The sequence below is a fragment of the Rhinatrema bivittatum genome, chromosome 2, assembly GCF_901001135.1.
Source record: "Rhinatrema bivittatum chromosome 2, aRhiBiv1.1, whole genome shotgun sequence".
Taxonomy (NCBI): Eukaryota; Metazoa; Chordata; class Amphibia; order Gymnophiona; family Rhinatrematidae; genus Rhinatrema; species Rhinatrema bivittatum.
The window spans coordinates 140604103-140629213 of record NC_042616.1 but is presented as its reverse complement, the minus strand read 5'-3'; the positions used below and the strand labels follow the sequence as shown (position 1 = coordinate 140629213).

At 41.2% G+C, this 25111-nt stretch overlaps 1 protein-coding gene across 4 annotated transcripts in view; it reads right to left on the bottom strand.

Annotated features, from left to right (window-relative positions):
- Positions 1-25111, bottom strand: part of ARHGAP21 (Rho GTPase activating protein 21) — a 450388-nt gene that overhangs the window by 25941 nt on the left and 399336 nt on the right. For all 4 annotated transcript variants that reach the window (XM_029588677.1, XM_029588676.1, XM_029588679.1 and 1 more), the window contains 4 exons: positions 20827-20952; positions 16088-16384; positions 6017-6081; positions 5791-5939 (listed from right to left, as the gene is read on the bottom strand). In XM_029588677.1, the coding sequence (XP_029444537.1) occupies positions 5791-5939; positions 6017-6081; positions 16088-16384; positions 20827-20952 (637 nt within the window). The remainder of the gene's footprint in view (positions 1-5790; positions 5940-6016; positions 6082-16087; positions 16385-20826; positions 20953-25111) is intronic.

Sequence of the window (25111 nt, the reverse complement as noted above, 5' to 3'; positions counted from 1 at the left end):
TGTGCCAATGAGCGTAGATAGCGAGTCTACGTGTACAGGTTAGGAGTTCTGAATTTGGTGCTGTAGTCAGAGAGTCAATGTAGGGTGTTTAGGACAGGTATTCATGTTCAAATTGGTTTACATTTATTATCAGGCAATCTGCAGTGTTTTATGAGTTTTGAAGAATTATAGGCGATGGTTTAGGGTGTTAGGGATTCCAGTACAGAGAGTGCATTGCAATAAGCTAGATAGGAAATGACAGTAGCTCAGGCAGCATTACAAAGGCAGGGGGTGTAAATGATAGAGTAGTTAGAGATCGAAGAAGGCTGTATTGGTCACTGCTTGGCTCTGAGGTTTGGTGGTAAGTCCAGAATGAAGCCCATGCTCTAAGCTTGACAGCTGAGTTTAGCACTGTTCCATCAAGATCATGTTTGGGTGAGGGTGGCTGGGTTTCTGTTTCCCGATCCATAGCATCTGTCTTTTTTGGGTTAACGGTTTGCAAGCTCGCTACAACAAAACTTTTTTTCAGGCAACGTCTTGGATAGTGTTGAGTGGAATCAGAAGCTGGATGCCATTGGCATACAAATAGTGCTGGGCTTCCCAAATCTGTTCTGGGGACCCTACAGCCAGTCAGATTTTCAGGATAGCCACAATGAATATGCATAAGATAAATCTGCATCTCTCTCATTGTGGCTCTCCTGAAAACCCGACTGGCTGTGAGGTCCCCAGGACAGGTGTGGTAAGTTCTGGAACAGTGTGCGATGTGACAGTCTCTGATAAGTTTACTTAGAGGGATTATATCAATGTTGAATAGGTTATATGAGCGGATGGACCCTTTGGAACGCTGCAGGAGAGCAGGTGAGGTTCTGAAAAAGCCACTTCCAGTGCTACAGCCTAGCGAGACTATGGAGGAAGGAGGTGGATTAGGCAAGTGAAGGGCCAGTTACTCCTAGGTTGCTTTGTCAGGTGAGGAGGAAACTTGTCTACTGTGTCAAAAGCTGCCGAAAGATCTAGGAATATTAGTAAAGCTGACTATCCATGGACGAGTCCATGTTCATCTACCAGGTATAAGTGTTGTTTCTGTTTCTGTGCTGTGGTGTGGCTGGAAGCCAAAGTGTTGGAGGTCTAGGACACTGGTGATGATCTTATAAAAGGGATGGTGGTAAAGGTCATTTATGAACAATCTTTTTATCATCATCAAGCAAAAGAACATCAGACAACAGTGGTTGAGCTAGACAACTCCAAGAATTATACAGATACATTACAATATGCAGAACTAATACATACAGAGAACAGCAAGGCCACCAGCCTGCCATGGTCTCCCACCAGATATAACATCCCCCTCCCCACCTTAATACAACAAAATAGAGGTAATCAATCTAACGACAAAAAATTATATGGAACTGTGAATCCTAGGAGAAGGTCATTTATTTAAAAAAAAAGTCTGGGTCATCTGCATCGAGGCTGGTTTTTTTTTTTGTTTTGTTTTTTTTAATTGTAGGCCATACCACTGCTTATTTTAGGAAGTTTGGTACATGGGCTTCTGTAATTGATGCATTGGTGATGCTCTAGATGTGCAGTAGCAATCTGGATTTGGCTTGCTTGACTAGCCAGGATGTGTATGGCTCTTCCAGGCAGTTAGCTGCTCTGACTGTGGGGAGCAGGGAGTTGATATCAACTTCTAGTAATGTGCTAAAGTTTGTCAGTGTGCGAGGTGAAGTGGTTTGCTGTGTTTGTAACATGAGCCTTTTGTCAGTGTCTTATCTAATTCAGATTGGATTAACAAGATCTTCTCCGAGAGGAACGCTGTTAGATGCACTGGGTCCCTGTTGTGAGGGAGGCAGGCAGGCAGTAGTGGTACAATTCTCAGGAATTTATTTATTGTTTAGAATCATTTTCTGGGTGGCGTTTTTGCTTGGCTGATTGTTTTCGGGTAGTAGTCTTTTTCTTTTATAATGGCTTTGCAGTAAGCTGTTTGATATCATCTGTATTTGGTTAGGTCTGTATGGGCTTTTGTTTTCTGCCACTTTCATTCCAGTTTCTTGCTGGTTTCTTTTAAATCTGATGAGAACTAGGGGATTGATTTGGAGTTCCTAATGCGAGCAATTTTCCATTAGGGAGATCTTACCTTTGCTGATTTGAGATTTGAGTTCCAGCTGCAGACCTGGCTACCTGTGTTGGTAGTCGTGGTGGTGGGCGCTGTTCCATTGTGCATTGGAGGATGTGTAGAAAGGGTTGAAGGTTTAGGTATGATGTTATAGTCAAGCTAGTGACAAATTTTCTGGTTTGGTGTTTTGCAGCATAAGTGGGTGCATATCAGAGGACCAGGTGGTGATCAGTTCAGGAAACATAATACAATAGTCAATAGTCCAGAAGAATTGGGTAGTTTAGATATTTTCAACTGCAAATTCTTGTAGCAGTTCAGTCAAGGCTATAATCAGGTAAAGCATGTGCTCAGCTTAATTTATTTATTTATTGAAAATCGCTTATTTGCGGATCCCTCCAAGGTATGGGGAGCATAAAAACATACGTAGTTAAAAATAAGAGAGACAGCTAAACAAACACTAATAATCATATGCTTTTGACCTAATAAATACTGCAGTTTCCTCACCAAAGGCTAGCATAATCGCTCTTTTACAATCAGGCCGATACAGTACGGACGCGGTAGAAAGAGTGTGGCAGTGCCGGGCGCTCCCACGCTTGCCGCACGCACAGTTCGGAAGACATACCGCTCGATTCAGTATTTAAATGGCATGCAAATGCCAGCCGCGTCCAAAGCGCGTCCAAGAAGCTTCCATGAAGCGCAATCCATTTTACTGTATAGGCGCTATACAGTGCCTATACAGTATCCTGGGTGCACTGGTACCTGTCATTTCAAATGACAGGTACCAGGAAGTGGATACAGGAGAAGGGCTGACTGACCCCCAGGTGAGCGGGGGCTGGCGGAAAGTTTGCCCGATTCACTTTGGTCTTGTCCCGGGGAGTGAGGGGGTCAGGCAGTGAAGCAGGGCTGGCTGGGGCTGCTCCGTGGCCCGTGAAATTTCATCTCGGCTTGCCTGACGCTCCACACTAACGTAGGGGTAGGGGTAGGCAGTAAATTAGCAGGTTAAACATGCGGCAAAACTGCAGGTTAAAAAAGCGATAATCGGGGCACGATACTGTATGGGAGGGAATAGCTAATCCGATCGTTTACATCTCATATACATGCCGCGGACGGAAAGGGTTACCGTTGATTTAAAGAGGCGGTAAGGACGGGTTAAAAGGGATAGTGAATCGCGGGTTGGACTAACGCGGCCAAACTGTGAGTAGAAAGCGGGTTAGAAGCAGGGTAACCGCGGCTGCACTTTACTGTATTGGCCTAAATATTCTTCAGGAAAAACAGCTTTGAATAATGTCATTTTTAAAGCCCTTCTGAACTCTTTTGGATCCTTTATACTATGTAATGGAAGGGGAAGAGAATTCCAGGTTATTGGGCAGATTATAGAAAAGGCCTGTTCTCTGGTAGTATTAAGACAAGTTAATCATGGCGAGGGTATGTCCAAGAGATTGTAAGACATGTGTTGGTGTATATAATCGTAACGTTGAAGAAATCCAGGGAAAGTTAACATTCATGAGTAGATTGTGTATTAGAGTCATTAGTTTATATTGAACCCGCCAACATATAGGGGCAGATTTTAATACATACGCGCGGGCGTAGATTTGTGCATGCAACCAGGCACGCACAAATCTACACCCGATTTTATAACATGCGTGCGCAGCCGAGCGCATATTATAAAATCTAGGGTCAGCGCTCGCAAAGAGGTACACACTTGTGCACCTTGCGTGTGCCGAGCCCTAGGGGAGCCCTAATGGCTTTCCCTGTTCCCTCCCGCCCCCTCCCCCCCCACCTTCCCCTACCTAACCTGACCCCCAAGCCCTACCTAAAGCCTCCCCCCCGACCTTTATTTTAAAAGTTGCGCCTGCTGGCCGAGTGCCGGCACACAATCCCCCGGCCTAGCGGCCCTACGAAGGCCTCCGGTCACGCCCCGCCCCTTTTTTCAAGCCCAGGGACATATGCACGTCCCGGGGCTTGTGCGTGTCGCCGGTCCTATGCAAAATAGGCTCGGCACGCGTAGGGCTTTTAAAATCTGCCCCACAGTGTACAAGGCTGGGGCTATATCGTTCATGGACTGAGGTTCTGTAAACAAGTACTGCCTCATTTACTAGTTGGATTAGACCCAGGGTCTCAAGTGAGATCAGAAATATGTTGAAGGAAGGTCCAGGTGTGGCTCATCTACACCTCATCCTTGGGTATTCTAGAAGGATCTCTGATATTAGCAGTAGGAGTACATGCAAGGCTTGGTTAGTGCTAGATGGCAGGCAGTGTGTATAAACACCTATACACACACACACACACACACACACACGCCGCATGTCAGCCAAAAGAAGAGGATTTCAATTCCTTCAGATTCTTAAGTGGGAGAGCTTGCCAGCCCCCATGAGCTCCTGAAGACTGAGGCTACCTCTCTTGTTCCTGCAAAGGGTGTGGGCAAAAGTACAGCTTTGAGGAGAGATTTGATGAAGTTGAGTTGTGCCCTCCTTGTGTGCCCAGGTTTTCAGTTATGCATAGGATATCATCATGGATATGCAAGGTCGGCATAATAGGAGTGGAACTTCTGAAATGGATGATTTTAGTATCCAATTGTCATTTGTGTACAAGGCTGGGGCTATATCGTCATTTTAGTGATTCCTTGCATGTTTTTGGCTTGTCTTTTTTTTTTTTTTGCTTCACTTTGTGTATAAACTTGAAAGTATTGAAGCTTTGCTGTGTGACACACTGCCACAGTTACTATTTTTGGTGTGTTGATGGAGCTCCATGGACTATTTCATTACTGTGGCTTTAATATGCTTCAGAAAGGGACATGAAACATTAAAAAAAAAAAAAAAGCTTGCAAAGGCTGTAACTTAAAGCTAAATTTAATTAAATTTGCGAGTGAATTAAAATTTGTGCACATTCAGAGAAATAAAGGAACCTCTGCTTGAACCTTCTGTCTTACTTTCCATTTCTCCCATGATGCAGTAGCAAATGTCTGCAAATTGAAGCAGGAGAATGCAGCCACTTTGCAGAGAGAGTTTTCGCCAAGCTGAAGTGGAGTCTCCATTGCTTCAATCTGCAGATTTTCACTGCCGCTGCACGGATATATTTAATCATCAGCGGCTGTCCTTATATAATCCTTCTCAGCACAGATGAGGTGGATATGGCATTCCAGTCTAGCCTGATTAAAAAGGTTTAGGTTCAACCAATCAGAAAACAGATGCTCATAAAGGTCCAAGATTCAAACAAACCTCCTTTGATAGTTTTATTATGCTTTTTCCATCAAATTTTTCAGATTGTTTTCTAATCTAATAGTAACAGCTCAGAGGACATTTGGCTTTAGGATCCCAATTTTTTTGGTGCATTTGATACATTAATGTCATTATTCCTGGTGCAAGTATAGTAAAAAAAAAAATAAAAAAATTTATTTATATATATATATATATATATATATATATATATATATATATATATATATATATATATATATATATATATATATATATATATCTATATATGGCTGGGGCAGGGCAGTATCCAGGCTCTGATATAAAGAAAAGGGTTCTGGCAGAATTGTATATCTCTATACAATCAAACCCCACATTACAGCTTTGCACTTGTTGAGAAATGTTTCTAAGGCATGAACCAAGTCTAATAAGCTATTTTGGGAGGACAAAATTCAGGTCTATACTTTCAGATACGAAAAAAGATCACAATATGGACAGTACGATCCATACCCTTACTGAGCAGCTTCCTTTCAGGGTCCTGTTTCGGGGAGTGGGGACTCTGCGTCCTTTGTTCTGCTTTAGTGCCCAGGAATGTCTGTCGGATGCTGAGACTCTGGCGAGGTGTCTTAGGCGACGGTTCCGTTTTGCCGCTGTTAGAACTGACAAAAATCTTATTTAAGGGAAAAGCAATTATGCCTGGTTACTAAAATGCTATAAAGTTTTGCACACTGCTTACCTCATCAAAGAGCTGTACTCTTTAATCCGTCTGCTAATTAATTCCCTGCTGGTAACACCAGTTTCCTGAAAAGCATAACATTGGAATCCATGAAACCTGTTTTTAAATTCCATTCATTTACTGTAAAATACAAACATTTACCCCAGCATGATATTTGTTAATCAACCATTCAGTTTTGTTGGGTATTACAGAAAATCGTGTGCGATTATATTATAAATCAGTCTGCTTCTCAGTTAATCAGAAAGTGCCTCTTGACAGTATTCTAAGGTGCCATTAGGGCTGCTAACTTTCAGTTAAAAATAAAAAAACCCCAATAAAAACGCCCAGTGGGGAAATTGAGTTTTTTTGTTTTAACAAAAAAACAAACAACCCCCCCCCCCCAAAAAAAAAAAAAAAAGCCTGCCTTCGGCAATCTAGCTGCTGCAAGCAGTGGTCAGATGACATCACTGAAGCGGGCTGGCGGTGAGGCCACACCCTGCCGGTGCCGTGAGAGCGGCAACCTGGAAGGAAGCCAAAGCCCTGCCAGCCGAAGGAGTAGAGAAGGGAAGAAAATGGGGCATGAAAGGAGTGAGAGTGCAAAGGGGGGAGGGGTGGAAGGATTGATGTATCCAGCTATCTGGGAGCTGTTTCCCACTGCCAAATGGACAGATAGGTCGATACTTACCCGGCTAGGTGGCAGCGGTGGTGGTGGCTGCAGCCAATTAGCTGCCCGGACATTGTTTCTCCTTGTTGAAATTATTTTTTTCTATAGCGCTGGAAACTTAACTGCAGCCTTGACCCAGGCGTTTAAGTTTCCAGCGCTAAAGAAGCTACGCTGGCCCAAAGCAGTCACTCTGCACCGGGAAGTAATACTTAATACCCTCATTTGCATGGGGATTTCCCTCAGGAGGGCGCGAGGTTTTACCCTCCACATTTCCTGCGTGCAAAACTCCTTCCTGCATCGGGAGTAAGCTTTGCCCGCAGAAAAGGTGCGTACAAGTTCAGGTTAAAAGGTGCGTCCCGCTGAATGCCCCTTTAAGCATTGGCCTCCCAATGAGGGAAGGCAGGAATCTTTAAAGCGAAGGTCTGAAACCATCTGGTTAAATGGAAGGGCTGTGAGAGAAAAGTAAGCAGCAGAAAGCGAGGACCGGATTGGGTGTTCTGAGAGCATTTATTTCAGGGAAAGGAGGGCCAACAAAGAGAAAACACAACAGTACTAGGAAGCTCGATGAATTCCACGGGCCAGCAGATCAGGCAACGCAAGACGACAAACCTCATAACAAGAGAACAGAGAAGGGAAGTGAGAGATTATGCCCACCTTTAAATAGCAATACTAAAAGTTTAAATCTGACATGATAATTAATCAGTATTCAGAAGAGTTAAATAAAATATATATTAAAAAAAGGGCAGAGGAAAGTATGAAAGAATAAAAAAAAAAGGAATTCTGTAAAATTTGAAACGTGGAATAAGGAGCTAAAATTAGAAATATTAGTCACTATGCACTTGCTATACTCCATCCTGGAAAGGATGAATGCCTGGACAGGATAAGAACATAGCATGCCATACTGAGTCAGACCAAGGGTCCATCAAGCCCAGCATCCTGTTTCTAACAGTGGCCAATCAAGGCCATAAGAACCTGGCAAGTACCCAAAAACTAAGTCTATTCCACGCTACTGTTGCTAGTAATAGCAGTGGCTATTTTCTAAGTCAACTTAATAGCAGGTAATGGACTTCTCCTCCAAGAACTTATCCAATCCTTTTTTAAACCCAGCTACACTAACTGCATTAACCACATCCTCTGGCAACAAATTCCAGAGTTTAATTGTGCGATGAGTGAAAAAGAACATTCTCAGATTAGTTTTAAATGTGCTACATGCTAACTTCATGGAATGCCCCCTAGTCCTTCTATTATCCGAAAGAGTAAATAACTGATTCACATTTACCCGTTCTAGATCTCTCATGATTTTAAACACCTCTATCATATCCCCCCTCAGCCGTCTCTTCGCCAAGCTGAACAGGCCTAACCTCTTTAGTCTTTCCTCATAGGGGAGATGTTCCATCCCCTTTATCATTCTGATCGCCCTTCTCTGTACCTTCTCCATCTCAACTATATTTTTTTTGAGATGTGGCGACCAGAATTGTATACAGTATTATTGGTGCGGTCTCACCATGGAGCAATACAGAGGCATTATGACATTTTCCGTTCTATTAACCATTCCCTTTCTAATAATTCCCAACATTCTATTTGCTTTTTTGACCGCTGCAGCACACTGAGCTGACGATTTCAATGTGTTATCCACTATGATGACTAGATCTCTTTCTTGGGTGGTAGCTCCTAATATGGAACCTAACATTATGTAACTATAGCATGGGTTATTTTTCCCTATATGCATTACCTTGCACTTATCCTTCAATTTCATCTGCCATTTGGATGCCCAATTTTCCAGTCTCACAAGGTCTCCCTGCAATTTATCACAATCCGCTTGTGATTTAACTACTCTGAATAATTTTGTATCATCTGCAAATTTGATTACCTCACTCGCCGTATTCCTTTCCAGATCATTTATATATTGAAAAGCACGGGTCCCAATACAGATCCCTGAGGCACCCCACTGCCCACTCCCCTCCACTAAGAAAATTGTCCATTTAATCGTACTCTCTGTTTCCTGTCTTTTAGCCAGTTTGCAATCCACGAAAGGACATCGCCACCTATCCCATGACTTTTTACTTTTCCTATAAGCCTCTCATGAGGAGCTTTGTCAAACGCCTTCTGAAAATCCAAGTATACTATATCTACTGGTTCACCTTTATCTGCATGTTTAACTCCTTCAAAAAAGTGAAGCAGATTTGTGAGGCAAGACTTGCCTTGGGTAAAGCCATGCTGACTTTGTTCCATTAAACCATGTCTTTCTATATGTTCTGTGATTTTGATATTTAGAACACTTTCCACTATTTTTCCTGGCACTGAAATCAGGCTCACTGGTCTGTAGTTTCCCGGATCGCCCCTGGAGCCCTTTTTAAATATTGGGGTTATATTAGCCACCCTCAGGTCTTCAGGTTCAATGGATGATAGATTACAAATTTTTACTAATAGTTCTGAAATTTCATTTTTGAGTTCTTTCAGAACCCTGGGGTGTATACCATCCGGTCCAGGTGATTTACTACTCTTCAGTTTGTCAATCAGGCCTACCACATCTTCTAGGATAACGGTGATTTGATTCAGTCCATCTGACTCATTACCCATGAAAACCTTCTCCAGAATGGGTATCTCCTAGGCAGTTGCCAATCTTTAAAAAAACTGAGCAGATGAAATCGGATGATCTTGGCCAATGCATCACTATATTCATCAGACTTGTGCATGGTGTGCAGGTACAAGAATTGTGCCAAAATAACCACCCTTGTGGAAGAGGTGGGATAGAAGCCATATGAGAGAAGAAAAATGCACAAGGACATGCAGTAGTTTTATTCCCAAATAGGATTATAACCATCACTAAAATTTTGGTAGTTTCAGCAGTCCTGCCAAGGTAAGATATTTATCAACTGAAGGTGGGCAGCACTCAACGAGGCCTTTGAGAAGAACAGCAAGGTGGCAGATATTCAGCTGTGCAGTGGCTAGTTAAAGCCTAGATTTATCAATCTGCTGTAAATATTGCATGCGATAGGAAAAGGGGCTTGTTTTATGGTAATAGCTTATTTATCACAATGTGCATTATCTTAGTGCTTCGCATAGATATTACTGCAAAGTGTGTTAACTTTTCACACTTTGCGATAATACCTACATAATTGCATTTCCCTTCTGGGGGAGAGAGAGAGAATGTTGACCAAAAGAAGCCAAATGAAAGATGCAAGTGACTAGAAGAACAGCAAATAAGAGTGAAAGCAGTAATTTTCTTCTGGCAAGTCAAATCGATAATGGGCCCAACACTAAGCGCTGGCCGGTTAAGTAACTTTACTGGATATGACTTATTCAGCTAAGTTACAAAGGATGCTCAGCAGCATGACTATGCCACTGAATATCTGCATATCTTGCAACTTATATCTGGCTAAGTTAGACCACCTCCATGGCCGGTCTAACTTATCCAATTAACTTAACAGGATAATGCGACTATCGCTACTTATCCGGTTAAGTTAATCGAAGAAGTAGCATCACCCGGATCTGTCCACAAATTGACTGGCTAAAAGATAGGCAGAATGGAGGAGTAGCCTAGTGGTTAGAGCAGTGGGCTACGAACCAGGAGACCAGGTTTCAAGTCCTGCTGTTGCTCCTTGTGACCTTGGGCAAGTTACTTGCCTCAGGTACAAACTTAGATTGTAAGCCCTCTGGGGATAGGGAAATACCCACAGTACCTGAATGTAATCCACTTTGAAGCGATGCAAAAAGCGGAATATAAATCTAAATAAATAAATAAAACAAATGACCTACCTGTATCTGGCTATCTAGCAGTCACTGATTTTCAGCGGGCCGCTAGATAGCTGGATAAGTCCTTCTTAATTGGCTATCATGTGCTGAACACACTTTCAGTATCGGGCCCAGTATGTTTTAATAGAAAGTACAGAAAATAGAAGAGCTGCCACCAAGAAAGACAGCATGAAAGCAAGTTTGCTTATCTGTAAACAGCACAATGACTTTTTTTTTTTTTTTTTAATTTTAGCACAATGACTTAGCCATTACACGTGAGATCATCTGATAGCACCGATATGGACTTAGGTCAGTAAAGAATTTAGTGCGCAAGTGCGGGATGTCCCATGGGCTGCCTTGTGAGCCCTTCAGTCTCTACCAGAGCTTAAGCTTTAGTGAGGAAATAGACTCTGCAGGGTGGTGAGTTGGTATTAAGCATGGTTAATTCTGATTCACTGATAGGCAGGCATGAATTAGCTATTAGGTTATGTGGCGTACCAAGCTGAAGGTTGCAATGTGGAAGCACTTACTTAAAGACATCCTGCTCCCAACAGTGGAGAGTGGACTACTGGGTAAACAGGTTGCACAGAACTGCTTGTCCCAAGTTACTGCCTCCTCAGGATATGTTGTCCAGACAAGAGTGGGACATAAAGCTTGTGCAGATGACCAAGTAGCAGCTTTTCAAATGTTTTCAGTGGAAGTGGCCCTGAGATGAGCCATTAAACATAAGAAATTGCCATACTGAGTCAGACTGAGGGTCCATCAAGCACAGCATCATGTTTCCAACAGAGGATACTCCAGGATACAAGTACCTGGCTACTAAGGTCAATAATAAGAAGTGGCTACTCCCTAAGTCAACTTGACTAAAAGCTGTTTATAAACTTCGCCTCCAGGAAGTTGCCCAAACCTTTTTTTAAGCCCAGCTAAGCTAACTGCCTTAACCACATCCTCCGGCAACAAATTCCAGAGCTAAACTGTGCGTACAGTGAAAAATATTTTTTTTCAATTTGTTTTAAATGTGCTACTTATTGACTTTGAGTGTCCCCTAGTTCTATTATCTGAAAGAGTAAACAACCAATTCACATTTACCTGTTCAAATCCTCTCATGATTTTGTAGACCTCAATCATATCCCCCCTCGTCGCCTCTTCTCCAAGTTGAACAGTCTTAATTTCTTTAGCCATTCCTCATAGGGTAGCAATTCCATTCCCTTAATCATTTTGGTTGTCCTTTTTTAGTGCATCTTTATCTTTGAGATGCAGCAACCAGAATTAAACAAATTACTCAAGGTGTGGTCTCACCATGAAGCACTACAGAGGCATTACGACATTTTCCATTGTATTCACCATTCTCTTCCTAATAATTCCTAACATTGCTTTTATGACTGCCAAGCACACGGAGCTGACAATTTTAATGTATTGTCCATTATGACACCTAGATCTTTTTCTTGGGTGGTAACTCCTATCGTGACACCTAACATCATGTAGCTACAGCGTTGTTTTTCCTATATGCAACACCTTGTCTACATTAGAACATAAGATATACAATACTGGGTCAGACCAAGGGTCCATCAAGCCCAGTATCCTGTGTCCAATAGTGGCCAACCAAGTCACAAGTGCCTGGCAAGTACCCAAACATTATATGATTACATGAATAGATCCTAAGCTACTAATCCTTATTGTTTAATAGCAGTCTATGGACTTCTGCTCTAGGAACTTATCCAAACCTTTTGCAAAACCAATTACACTAACTGCCGTAACTACATAACCAATGAATTCCAAAACTTAATTATGCGTTAAGTGAAAAAGAATTTTCTATTTGTTTTAAATGAGCTACTTGCTAACTTAAATGTCACCTGCCATTTGTATGCCCAAATTTCCAATTTCACAAGGTCCACCTGCAATTTATCACTATCTGCTTGTGATTTAACTACTCTGAATAATTTTGTAACATCTGCAAATTTGATCACCTCATGCATCATTTCCCTTTCCAGATCATGTATAAATATTAAAAAGCACTGTTCGAAGTACAGATCCCTGAGGCTCTCCACTGTTTACCTCGTTCCTCTGAGAAAATTGACCATTTAATCCTACACTGTTTCTTGTCTTTTAACCAGTTTGCAAACCACAGAAGTTCATTGCCTCCTATCCCATGACTTTTTAATTTTCTTAGAAGCCTCTCATGGGGGACTTTGTCAAACGCCTTCTGAAAATCCAAATACTGTACATCTATCGGCTCATTTTTATCCACATTTATTAACCCCTTCAAAAAATGTAGATTTCTGAGGCTAGACTTCCATCCATGCTGGCTATGTCCCGTTAAATCATAGCTATCTATATGTTCTGTGATTTTGTTTTTTAGAATAGTTTCCAGGATATTTGCTGACACTGAGGCATTCAGTTCCTCCCCTACCACCCAGTAGGCTACTCATGGCCATGTTCCCCTTAACCCTACTCTTCCCATAAGCATCTCCCCCCGCCCCCCCCCCCAATCCAAGAAGTTCAACTTTTTAAAAATTGTCTTTTATATCTGTCTTAAGCGTGTTTTATGTGTATTTTATTATGTATATTATAGCTTGTAAACTGTTTTGACGAACTAATTGTTTTAAAAGCAGTATATAAACTGTAAAAATAAATAAATAAATAAATGAAACTGAAGTTAGGCTCACCAGTCTATAATCTCCCAGATAATCCCTGGAGCCTTTTTAAAATATCAGGGAATCACTGGCCACCTTCCAGTCTTCAGGTACAATGGACAATTGTAATGATAGGGCACAAATTACTAGTAATAAATCTGAAATTTCATTTTTTAGTTCTTTCAGAACTCTGGGGTGTATACCAGAACTGGTCTGAGTGATTTGCTACGCTTCAATCGGTCAATCTAGCCTACTATATCTTCCAAGTTCACTGTGATTTGATTCAGTTCATCTGAATCATCACCCTTAAAAACAGTCTCTGGAATGGGTATCTCTCCAGCATCTTAATTTGTAAATATTGAAGCAAATAATTTAGTTTTTCCGTGATGGCCTTATCTTTCCTAAGTGCCCCTTTAACTTCTTGATCATCTAACAGTCCATAGACTCCCTTGCAGGCTTCCTGCTTTGGATATATTTTTAAGAGTTATTATAAGATTTTGCCTCTACGGCCAGCTTCTTTTGAAATTCTCTTAGTCTGCCTTATCAATGTTTTACATTTAACTTGACAATGCTTATGTTTTTCCTATTTTCTTCACATAGATCCTTCTTCCAATATTTGAAGCAAGTTTTGTTTTTTTTTGGCTAAAATAACCTCTTTCACTATGCTTTTAACCAAGCTGGCAGTTGTTTGCCCTTCCTTCCTTTGCCATGGCTCTCAATTAACTTGATAGATTCTGTAATCTATAAGCCAGTGTGTAACAATCCGCAATACACCCCTGCCAAATGGACAGAACTTGTTAGCAACTACCCTTCCTAATCTGAGATCAAAGGAAACAACCTGTCAAGGGTTTTAGCTTCTGGACACATTTGGGCAAATACTGCACCATGTAGAGCTGGTGCGCTATGATCAGAACACTCAGCCTGGAAGCATAGAAAAAATATGGTAAAAAAGAATGTATGGCCTATCTAGTTTGTCCATCCACCCAATTAATTTAGTTTTATAATTTCCATCACTCTCTTAGAGATACTCTGTTTTTATCCCATACTTTCTTGAATTCAGTTTTATTTATTTATTTTATTTATTTAACTTTTTTATATACCAACATTCATGACTGTGGTCCCATCATGCTGGTTCACAAGAAACAGGGGTGTAATTATAAAAAACTTTACCATTTAAACAATAGTGCAGAAAAGCAGTTACATATAATAAGGAAAACAATAACTTGGAATGAGAAGGGAAATGAAGATCAGATAGTTATATATATGTATAAATAACATTGTAAGTTACTGTTTTTGTCTCCATGGGAGGCTGTTCCGTGCATTCACTATCCTCTCTGTAAAGAAATATTTCTTAAGATTACTCCTGAGTCTACTCCCCTTTTACTCTCATCCCCTGACCCCTCGTTCTACAGCCTCCTTTCCATTGAAAGACATTCACCTCCTCTGCATAAAAACCTTTAGATATTTACATGTCTCTATCTCACCTTTCCTCTAGGGTGTGCATGTTTAGATTTTTAAGTCTAACCCCATATGCTTTAGAATGAAGACCAGTGACCATTTTACTAGCTACCTACTGGACAAACTCCAACTCGTTTATATCCTTTTGAAGGTGCGGACTTCAGAATTATACACAGTATTCTAAATGAGGTCTCACCAGGTATCTATTCCAAGGTAATATCTCCCGTTTTCTGCTGACCATTACTCTCCCTATGTAGCCAAATATCTTTCTGGTGCATTAACAACCTGTCTGGTCACCTTAAAATCATCCAGATACAATCACCTCCAGATCACTTTCTTCTTTCATAGTAACATAGAATTGACAGCAGAAAAGGACCAGATGACCTATCCAGTCTCCCCAGCAAGCTTCTTAAGGTAATATCTGCCACTCTGTGCAGAATACCTCCATATTTCTCTCAAGGGTGACGTAATTGTCGCTTCGTGTAGTTACTCCCAAACCTTACAATAAAGGTGGTAATATTTACAATCAATCAAAAACACGCCATTATTTTTTGGATGGTAACTTGCTAGGAGCACTGCAGCTCTCACCCAGGCCAATTAAAAGCTCTTCACACAGATCAATGAGGCTAGACAGCAGACTAAACTAAAGACATTACACTCCAGAGTGGGCTGTGAATACAAATCCAACTGGATGCTGCTCTCTCTCAGTAAGACTGACAGACCAATGTCAATCTGGGATGAATTAAGACTCAATAAATCTTTCGTAAAGAGAAACGTAACTTCCCACTTTTGTTGCTTTAAGAGACAGAAAAATGGTAGGTCAAAAGAAAAGAAAGCAAACAAAAATAAAAATTTTAGGCTGTTTGGAGAGAAAAAGAAAGGCTGCAGGCAACTGATTTAACAATATTAAACCACAACTTAAAATTCAATTAGTGAGAGAAAGCAAAAACAGCAGGAAGCATATTTTATGTTATAAGATTTGACAAAAAACAAACTCCAGAAACAGTCAATAGTTCTGTGGCAATGGTAGAAAAATATGGATGGTGCTATCTCTCTTTTTTAAGGTTCGGTAATCCTATTATAACATATCGTTAAATTCTGCAGAATCCCAATCCTCTCTCTCTCTTATCATGGAACCCTGGTGAGCTAATATGTACGCAAGTTGCAATCCAGTGATGTCTGTATCCACTTATGCATACAGAATACATACATCAAAACTATACATTGTAAAAACACATTCTTCAATTTCTGAGTCTGGCTTCTGCTTCTCTGTGTTCACTAGGGCTGGGAATGCTGCAGGGTATCCCTTTCAGAGTCTCCATGTGAGGAGTCATCCCAGTCATTGCACAACAGTGACACCTACTGATTGGATTCAAAATGCATATAATACCAAGTTCTAGGGAGAGCAATGATCATTCATGGCCCTTAAGGACTGTTGTTGAGACAGCTGGGCCTCATGGAGGTGTTTAAAATGTGGAAAATTCTCAACTAGTTCAGAATGAAAGCTTATGGCACCACAGGCCCAGTAAGGGCAGATTCTATTTAAACTGAAAACTCAGAAGGATGGAAGTGTTTAAAAAAATAAAAATATTCAATGACTACCTCATCATTTAGATTGCTGTTGTCCTGTATAGCCTTGATCCATGCCAACATATCATCCCTATCTTCAGCCTGAAATAGGTATTCGCAGTCGGATGTTGTAAGACGAAATACATTTTTCCTCTTGCTTTCACTGTATGAGATGTCTATCAAACAGGCCTTGATGCTAATTGGTTGCTCTTCTTCAGTCTGAGATGATGGATGAACCATTTGGTCTTTCCTATCCTTGTGCAAATAAAGTGAGGGACCTCGAAGAACAACATACATCTGCTTCCACGGTCGAATACTCCCACCAACTCTCTGGAAAATATAAAGAGCTACATGTAAGACTTTGCTTTGCTTAAAAACCACAGAATGGAACAATTCCAAGAAGCCACATCAGCTACCAATACCTTAAAAAGGATACCAAGAAAATAACTATCCATTGACCATCTCTTGCTCATACCATGATGCTTAAATTAACATATTTGTGCAGAATATGTGGCCCTTCAGAGGCATGCATGAAGTGGTCTAGTTTTCAGAGCAATGGTAATTAATCATAAGCTGAAACCACTGTATATAACTATCAAATAGACATTGTGAAAATTTTGTTTGTGGTACTTAAGCACTGGAGTGGGTCATCCCAATCCTTAAGGGCAGGGATTTGGATCATCACTGAATACTATTGCTTTTCATTACTGATCTGGCAAGTTTAAACAGCACTCTCCTTTGGGAGGGGCTGACACTAGCACAACACTAATACACTATGGAGAAAGCAATATTCTTTTCTTATTCATAAGTGGTTACTACAGTATCAACATTTGTTGAAGGGGCTAACTGGAAAATTAAGAACACACTACATGGTGATTGCATGGCCAAAGGAAGGTGGATATGGAACAAGCAGCATTTTTTTCAGAACTACAGAAATAAAAGGACATCGGGGATATTTAGTAAAGTTACACAAGAAGAAAATGTTTTTCCAGTAAGTAATTATAATTATCTGAATTATTGTTTTTAGCACATGCATAGATTTAGTCACAAAGTAAAGTAGATGGCAGATAACCAGCTGGCTCACCCATTCTCCTTAATTGTTCTTGTCTATACTCCTCTAGCTAACATTTTCCCAGCCATTGGCTGTACAGGCTTAACCACCTGTATGATATTGGTCCTTATTCAAGTCACTTATCTTCTGCACTCTTTGGTTCTCTACCATTAACAAACAGCCAGGATCTCCATTTTGTATAACCAACCTCTCAACTCAGTTCTTAATGCTGCACTCTAACCTCTGTCCCAAGTATGCTTACATTCTCTCAGTTTTGTTTTTGGCCACTTATGATGGTAGGTTATTCAAGGCATCCACCATCCACCCAGTGAAGCAGCATTTTTTCATATTTTCGTTCAGGTCCCTCTCACCATAACCCCCTCTTTGATGGAAAATTGTGTCTTCCTGTATGTATTTTATTGAAGTCTGCTAAATATTTGAATGTTTCTATCATATGCCTCCTTTCTTCGGAGTACACAGTGGGGTAGATTTTTAAAAAATGCGCGTTCGCATACTTTTGTTGGCGCACCAGTCGCAAACAAAAGTACGCTGGATTTTAGTAGATACGCGCGTAGCCGCGCGTATCTTCTAAAATCCAGGATCGGCGCGCGCAAGGCTGCCGATTTTGGGCAGCCGGCGCGCGCCGAGCCGCGCAGCCTGCCTCCATTCCCTCCGAGGCCGCTCCGAAATTGGAGCGGCCTTGGAGGGAGCTCTCTTTCGCCCTCCCCTCACCTTCCCCCTCCCTTCCTCTACCTAACCCACCCCCTGGCCCTAACTAAACCCCCCCCCTACCTTTGTCCACGGATTTACGCCTCCCGGAGGGAGAAGTAAATCCACGCGCGCCGAGACGCGACCCGGGGGTGGTTCCGGAGGGCGCGGCCACGCCCCCGGACCGCCCCATGCCGAAACCATGCCCCCGGGCCCGCCCCCGAAATGCCATGTCCCGCCCCCAAAACGCCACGTCGATCGGCCCCGCCCCCGACACGCCCCCGACAAAAAACCCCGGGACTTACGCAAGTCCCGGGGCTCTGCGCGCGCCGGCAGGCCTATGGAAAATAGGCGCGCAAGGCCCTGCTCGCGTAAATCCGGGCGGATTTACGCGAGCAGGGCTTTTAAAATCCGCCCCTATGAGTGTCATAAGCCTCTGAAAAGGGTTTATGTTGCAGATTCTGTACCATTTTGGTAGCTCTTATCTGAACTTCTTTCAATATCCCTACAAAGATATGGCCTCCAGAATGGACCACAATACTCGAGCTGGGGTCTCACTAGTGACCCATAAAAGGGAAATATTGCCACCTTTTTCATGTTGATGCCTCTGCTTATGCATGTGCACTTACTAGTAGCCCTCCCTGTTGCTTTATTACATTGACTGGCAACCTTCAGATGATCTGAGAAGATTATTCCTAGGTCTTTTCCTATTTAACAGGAAAGCAGGTTTTGTTTTCCTAACTGATAAGTGGTTAATAGATTTTTGTGCACCAGGTGCATGATATTACACTTATTTGTGCAATGAAGCACAGCTTTCAAAGCCTTGATGAGTCCAACCACTTTTTTCTAGCCCCCTTTCATTTTTTCCATCCATCCCAGTGTGGTGAGTGAACTTTGTTACAAATTTCTGTGTCCTCTGCATACAAGGGTATTTTCCCCTCCAGTCTTGCTGCAATGTTACTAATAAAGAACTTGAAAAGAACTGGCTCTTACAGCAAATTCCAAGGTACCTCCCCCACTAGTCATTTTATCATCATCAGAGTAGACCACTGCCCACCATAGTAAGTTCTGGGGCTAAGTTAGTTTCTCACCCAATTTATAGCATTCTGTCCTGCTCCCTTTGCTGTCTAGTTTGCTTACCATTCCTCTGTGCAGAACAGCATCAAAAGCCTATCTTAAGTCCAGAAAGTCAACATCTATGACTCCTTCCTGATTATGCTTCTTTTGTCACTTCATTATAGAAGTTGATCAAGTTTGTCTGACATGATCTTTCCCTTGTAAAACTGTTTGTCTGGGGTTCTATAATCTACTTGTTTCAAGCTGCTGCACGTCTCTCTTTAGTAGTATTCCTACAGCACTGCTCACTACCAAGTTAGGCTTGCAGGCCTGCATTTGCTTGCAGCCTTCCTTATTCCTCATTTTTGTGGATATCTGCTTTTCTTCCATCTTTTAGAATCTTCCATCTCTAAAGACAAACTGAGCAGAATTGCAAGGAGCATAGGCAGTGCTTTTTTGAGCTCTTTCAGTATGCTGGGCTGTTCAGCCATTGGATCTCCATGGCCTCATCTATTCTCATTTGTGTAAGTACTTCAAGTACTTTCTCCTTTGTAAATGGGTTTGGAATGATTTCAGTCGCATGCGACTTCAATTTCTGCCTTAGGTAGTTCATCTTTCTCTTCTTCTGAAATAGTGAACTACAGAACTAGGATTTCTGCCTGCTCAGGTCCCCCTTCTTGCTATTCCAAAGCTGAAACTGTAAAACTATAACAGAGTCATCATGTGAAGGAAAATTACCCTATAAATGCAGAGCATAACTCCTCCTCCTGGATATTATTTTCAATTCTAGAAATGACTGTGAGAAGAGAACTCTTAAAAGAATAATTTTTAGGAAGGCTTTCACAAATGAAAACGTTATAAAATCAAAATTGATATATATATATTTTTCAATTCTTTATTTATCAAAATTGATATTTTTTAAAGTAATGAGCATATTACCTGGATAATCGCAAGATCTTTGCTTGAAGGAATTGTATAGGGATGACAATTCTTGCAACATGTGCAATGCGCATTGTCTTAAAAAGGCCAGAAATAATTTTCTTATGAGGAAATGGCCACGAAACGCAAGTCTGGCCAGTATGTATGTTATTCTATTTATTTACATTTCTTTATCACACATCTGAGACTTTGGGCAATGGACAATCATACTAAATGCAGTACAATTCATTTATCAAAAACATCATACATATGCTGAATACACAACATACAAATATAAAACTCTTTCAGAAATGGCAGTAATACATTCCTTGTTTTTGCAGGTTTATTTAATCAATAAGACTGCTGTATGTTGTTAATTTTTCCTTTGTTGAAAAGTATTTTTAATGAGTGCTATTATGTTACTATTCCAGCACAATATTTGTCAAGAGCCTTCTGTTGACCAAGGTTTAATGAGAATGGTCTCTTGCAGATATAAAATAACCATTAAAGCTTATACGAAAACAGCTCTATAGAAATTAGAGCTGAAGCTAAATGTCTCTTTAGCTACCAAGTTTTAAACATTTCCTTCTGTCTACTGTACTAAATTTAATATGATGGGGATTCATAATCATAGCTACCACCCCGAATTTTAGATAAATAAAATAGATGGCCCATCTGTTAGGCCCACTAGGAAAACATTTATGCCTTAGGATGGAGTATACTCCATCACACTGTAAACTGGAGTAACAGGTTTCTAATACGATACTTTTCTTACACAATAAGAAAAGATAACAATTTAAAATTCTAAATAGTTCCAGTCTGACTTTCTATGTATACTGTCTTTCCCTCTGATCTCAAGAAAGACAGCCAGGGATTTCCTGTTTCATAATTTGAGCAGAAGGACTAAAGGAACGACCATTCAAAAGAGAGTATAATGTAAAATTCCTTTTCTCTAAGCCCAAGCTTTAATACTCCCACTCTTTTTGCTCAATCACAATTTAAAGACACCATGATCCATGCAGTTTACTAAGTGAGCTACCTTTCCCTTCTCTGTGATCAACTGTCGAAAATACAGACATCCTTCCTTGGTTGCATCACTGAAAACATCGGAATTAGAATCTTTTCTGGAATCCGAATCTTCAGAAGACTTTACACTCTCTGGGGCCTAAGAAAGACAGGAGTAAATACAGATTAAACAATCAAATTCATGTAGATATAAAAGCCTTTATTTAAAACTGCTTTTCATTTGCTACAATGTCTGCAAACAATGTAGAACTTCACTAGAAAGGCAGAATAAGAAACTTGTATAAATCAGTCCAGGCAGAAAACCAGGAGTTTTCTTACAGCCAATTTCCTTTCTATTAAGTTCCACAACAGTCAGGACCGATGATGGATGCTGCTTCTTGGTGTGTGTGATAGACCAACACCCTGAAGTTAATTGAAGTAATGCGGCTTCTTGTAATAGCTTCACCAGACTCAGCATTTTCCAGGTAAACCAACAGGATTGCTTCTTGGCCTCTTTTTGGTTAAGATCAAGTTTAATTTTTAAGCCACAAGCAGAAGGCTGCCCCTTCTAATTTTGATTGACACTAAGAATCTGTATAACATGGAGTTATAGACTTGCCACCCAAACCCTCTGCAGACACAAAATTGTTCAGCCCCTGACCAAATCTCTTGTAAACCCCTCCGTCCACCTGCAACTGTAAACATACTGGTACCACTAATATAACAATATTACCATAAATCTCCACAATGACTCACACTTGTAGAAGCTCTCTTTAAGCTTTTTTTTTCTCATAGCCACAGTAAACTCAAAATAACTAGTACATCTGCTTATAAGTGGATTGCATGGCCCTGACCACTGTACGAGTTAACAGAAAGGAACAACATGGTAAGAAAGTTCCAGTGCAACAATGCAATGTAGCACAGAAGTACCTCACAGGATGAATTTATTATAGATTGGAGAATTCTTCTCCCAAAAGCACCATCTGAAGATTCCATTTACCATTCTGTAATATTTTTTTGAAGGCATGCATAGAAGCTCATGAAGCCTCTTGACATATTTCTTCTACTGAAACGTGATCAACACTATTCTACTGAGAAAACTAGGTAGCTTATTAACTTTCTTAGAAGACTGTAGGAAAACTGAAGTCTTAGAGACTGAAGTTTTTTTTCCTGGCCCTGTAGTTTCCTTCTTACTCTCTGTGCTTCTAGTTTAAGTGGAATCAATCTCCAGTGGGGCTTCATTCACAACTAACATTCCCCCCTGCCCCCCTCTCCAGCCAGGGGCCCGAGACCACATTCCCTCTGGACTCTAGCATGCATGCATCCAAGTTTAGCCACTAGTTGTCACCAATAAGCAAAAGCTGAGACTCCATGCTATGTCTGTAAATGCTGTCTCTACAGCATCTCCTTGCTAGCCCAGACCATGGCTACTAAGGCATCGTGCCAGCTCTGGTAATCCTCTCTTATCAGCAACAAAGGATAAACTTGTTCTGATTTCCTGGAGGAAAACACCCTCGTCTTTTACATATATTTCAAAACCCTTTTCATCTCTCAAGAAGGAAGTTTCACCTCTAAAATTCTTAGGTTTTGGCACAACAAAGGCAAAACAATGTCTTAGTTAATGTGACAAGACAAATTAACCTTAGAAACAAAATATGGAACAGGTCTTAAGAGAACCTTAGGCAGAAAACAAAATGAATAAATGTGAACAGTGCAGATTTTTTTCAGCTCACCAACCTGGAAACATTTAAGAACTTGCTTCCTTTTCCCCATTTGCAGCTGGATTGGAGGCTACTGCTAGCCCTGACCTGGGTTTTTGTTTTTTTTTTAAAGAAAATTACAACTGAAAGAGAGATAGATACTAAAGCTTTCAACCTGCTCACTCTTCTTGCGAGAAAATTGCAACATATTCCCCCCTCCCCCCCCAAATTGCAAGGGGTCAAATGGTAGCTCTGTCAGGGTCTACAATATAAGATTCACGATCCAAGGAAGTAGTAGCCTCAGTAGCTCGGGCCTTTTCAAACGTGTCAAAGAATCTCACAACTTGATGAGAGGAAAGTACTACTCTGTGAACGGTACCTTTGAGATTAAGAAAAGCAAGTACATAATACCTTTAGAGTATTTTTGCTGAAGCTTAGTTCTAACCAAATATGATTAACAGAAGACATGTTCTAAAATGCTTACTCTTCCACCAGTTAATCTGCCTCCATACAGCAGAATAAGTGCTAGTAAGAGGCCTCTAACAAGCCCAGAATGACACTTGCTAGAATAGTCCTTCAGGGCTTTCCTTTAAATCCCCAACCCCACAGTCTAATGTGCTGCAGAGTGAAATGTTTTATGGGGCCTTGGAAAATCTAGGATCTGCCAGCAAAGAGAAATGCAAGGGATTAGCTGCCAAACATATAGAAGACCGAAGTAACCAGGTTAACTCAGGTCTACCTCTGGCATGTTCTAATTGGTCTGTCCCTTAGTGAGGGTGTAACCCAGGTGGTTCAACAACTCTGTGAACTCCTTATTCTTGGTTTTGACCAGAAGAGACACTTTTGAAGCCTGGCATACTTCTGCTGATCCAGGAAGACAGAGTAGACAAAGTTCACCCAGACAGTCCAATCCCTCAACAAGTGTGTACTAGATTAGGGCTAGTTTTATTTGGAACTGTACAGAGTGCAACTTCAGTAAACATTTTCCTCCAAAATTGCATGCAATAAGCCTGATTGGCCCAAACTGTCAGATGTAGACAGATGTGAACTGGGAACCTCATCTGTCTTCTTTTGTCTTGCATTTTATGTCCTCACTTGGGGGCAGGCTCCAGAATTAAACTGAAGGCGACAACACAGCCTACCCTTTAGCCACTCTAGTAGTCTCCTTCACGTCACAGGATTAGCATTTGCCACAGAATTTCCATGCGACTCTTCCTTTCCCCCTCAACATGTCTGGCATGTGAGGGGGAAAAGAAGAGCTGCAGTGATGGAGATTCAGGCACAAGACAACAGCAACCATAGCAGCAGCACTACAACTAACCGCAGTCCTGGTGCCTGATCCCTTCTCCCCACGCATGCATTTAAATATTCTGGGGCAGAAAAGACTGCTGGAAGTCTACGAGGTTTTGGCCAGAAATGCGTTATCTCCTTTACTGAGGCTGTTAGGATGGCCTATGGCTCAGCTGGTAAAGCAACTGCGATGCTGACTATTGGAGCCTGCTCCAGTAGCTTTGTCTGGTAGTTGGAGAATGGGGGAGGCAAGTTCCATTACAATTTAACATTCCTAGAATGTGAGCCCTTACTCACCATGTACCCTTGGCTTGGAGGCCAAACCTTGGCTCAATTGGGCAGAAAACAGTGCACCAAGGTGTGCTGCTTTCAAGGCACAGACTAATAGGACTCCAGATTCTGTACTTAGAGCAAGCAGGCTTCTGCCTGTAGAAAAGAGATTCAAGATGGCACATACAGGTCCTAACTATATGGTCTGTTTGAGGAAAATGAAAAGTAGGGCTCTGCCAGCAGTAAGCTCAGAGTTTGTACATTGGCAGTGAAGATGTTTCAAGACAGTTGTTTAAAAAGTCATTTTGTAAGGCTGAGAAAAAGCTGCCGATTTCATTTTAGGGGTTTTTTTGTTTTCTTTTTTTTAGTATTCTTCTTCAGCCATTCCAGAAGGCTGCTAGAAAGGCCCATGGAAAGAAAGGGTGAAGGGTTAGTACACAAGTCATATAGCCACGCAACTTTAGGCAACTAGATTGTGATACTCAGACATGCAATATCTATCAATCCTTATCCTATCAGACTGTTGAGGAGTTGAACAGAATAACATGTCTTCTTTTATCAATCAACCATGTTGATCAATGTCTAAATTGCTGTATAAAGACAAGTCTTTCTTTTTCCTAACCAACAAGTCCTTCGAGTGCTCATCAATGGACTTGCAGTATATAAGATATATGATCTACATAATTTGCAGTTTTCCAGGAGCAATAAAGGGAATTCAACCTTTGGGTGAAAAGTTAGTCTAAATATACAGAAGGACTTCAGCGATATTACAATGGAAACAGCAAAACTGCTGTTCACGTGTGGGATGTATACGTATCTAGTATGAGCTAACCTTAATTAAAACATACATTAGAATGTTTTATCAACAAAAATCTGGTATGGAGGACTTTCCTATACAGCTAGTACAGAATCAGTGCTCCAGCTTTATGAGCAATGGTGCTACCTTGCTGGGAGTGTTCTCTTTTAGAGATGTGGGACTTCTAAATCAAATCCCTGGGGAGGTTGCAGTCCTGCAGGTACAACTGCAAGATCATTTTCAAAAGTCAACTCCTCAAAGCG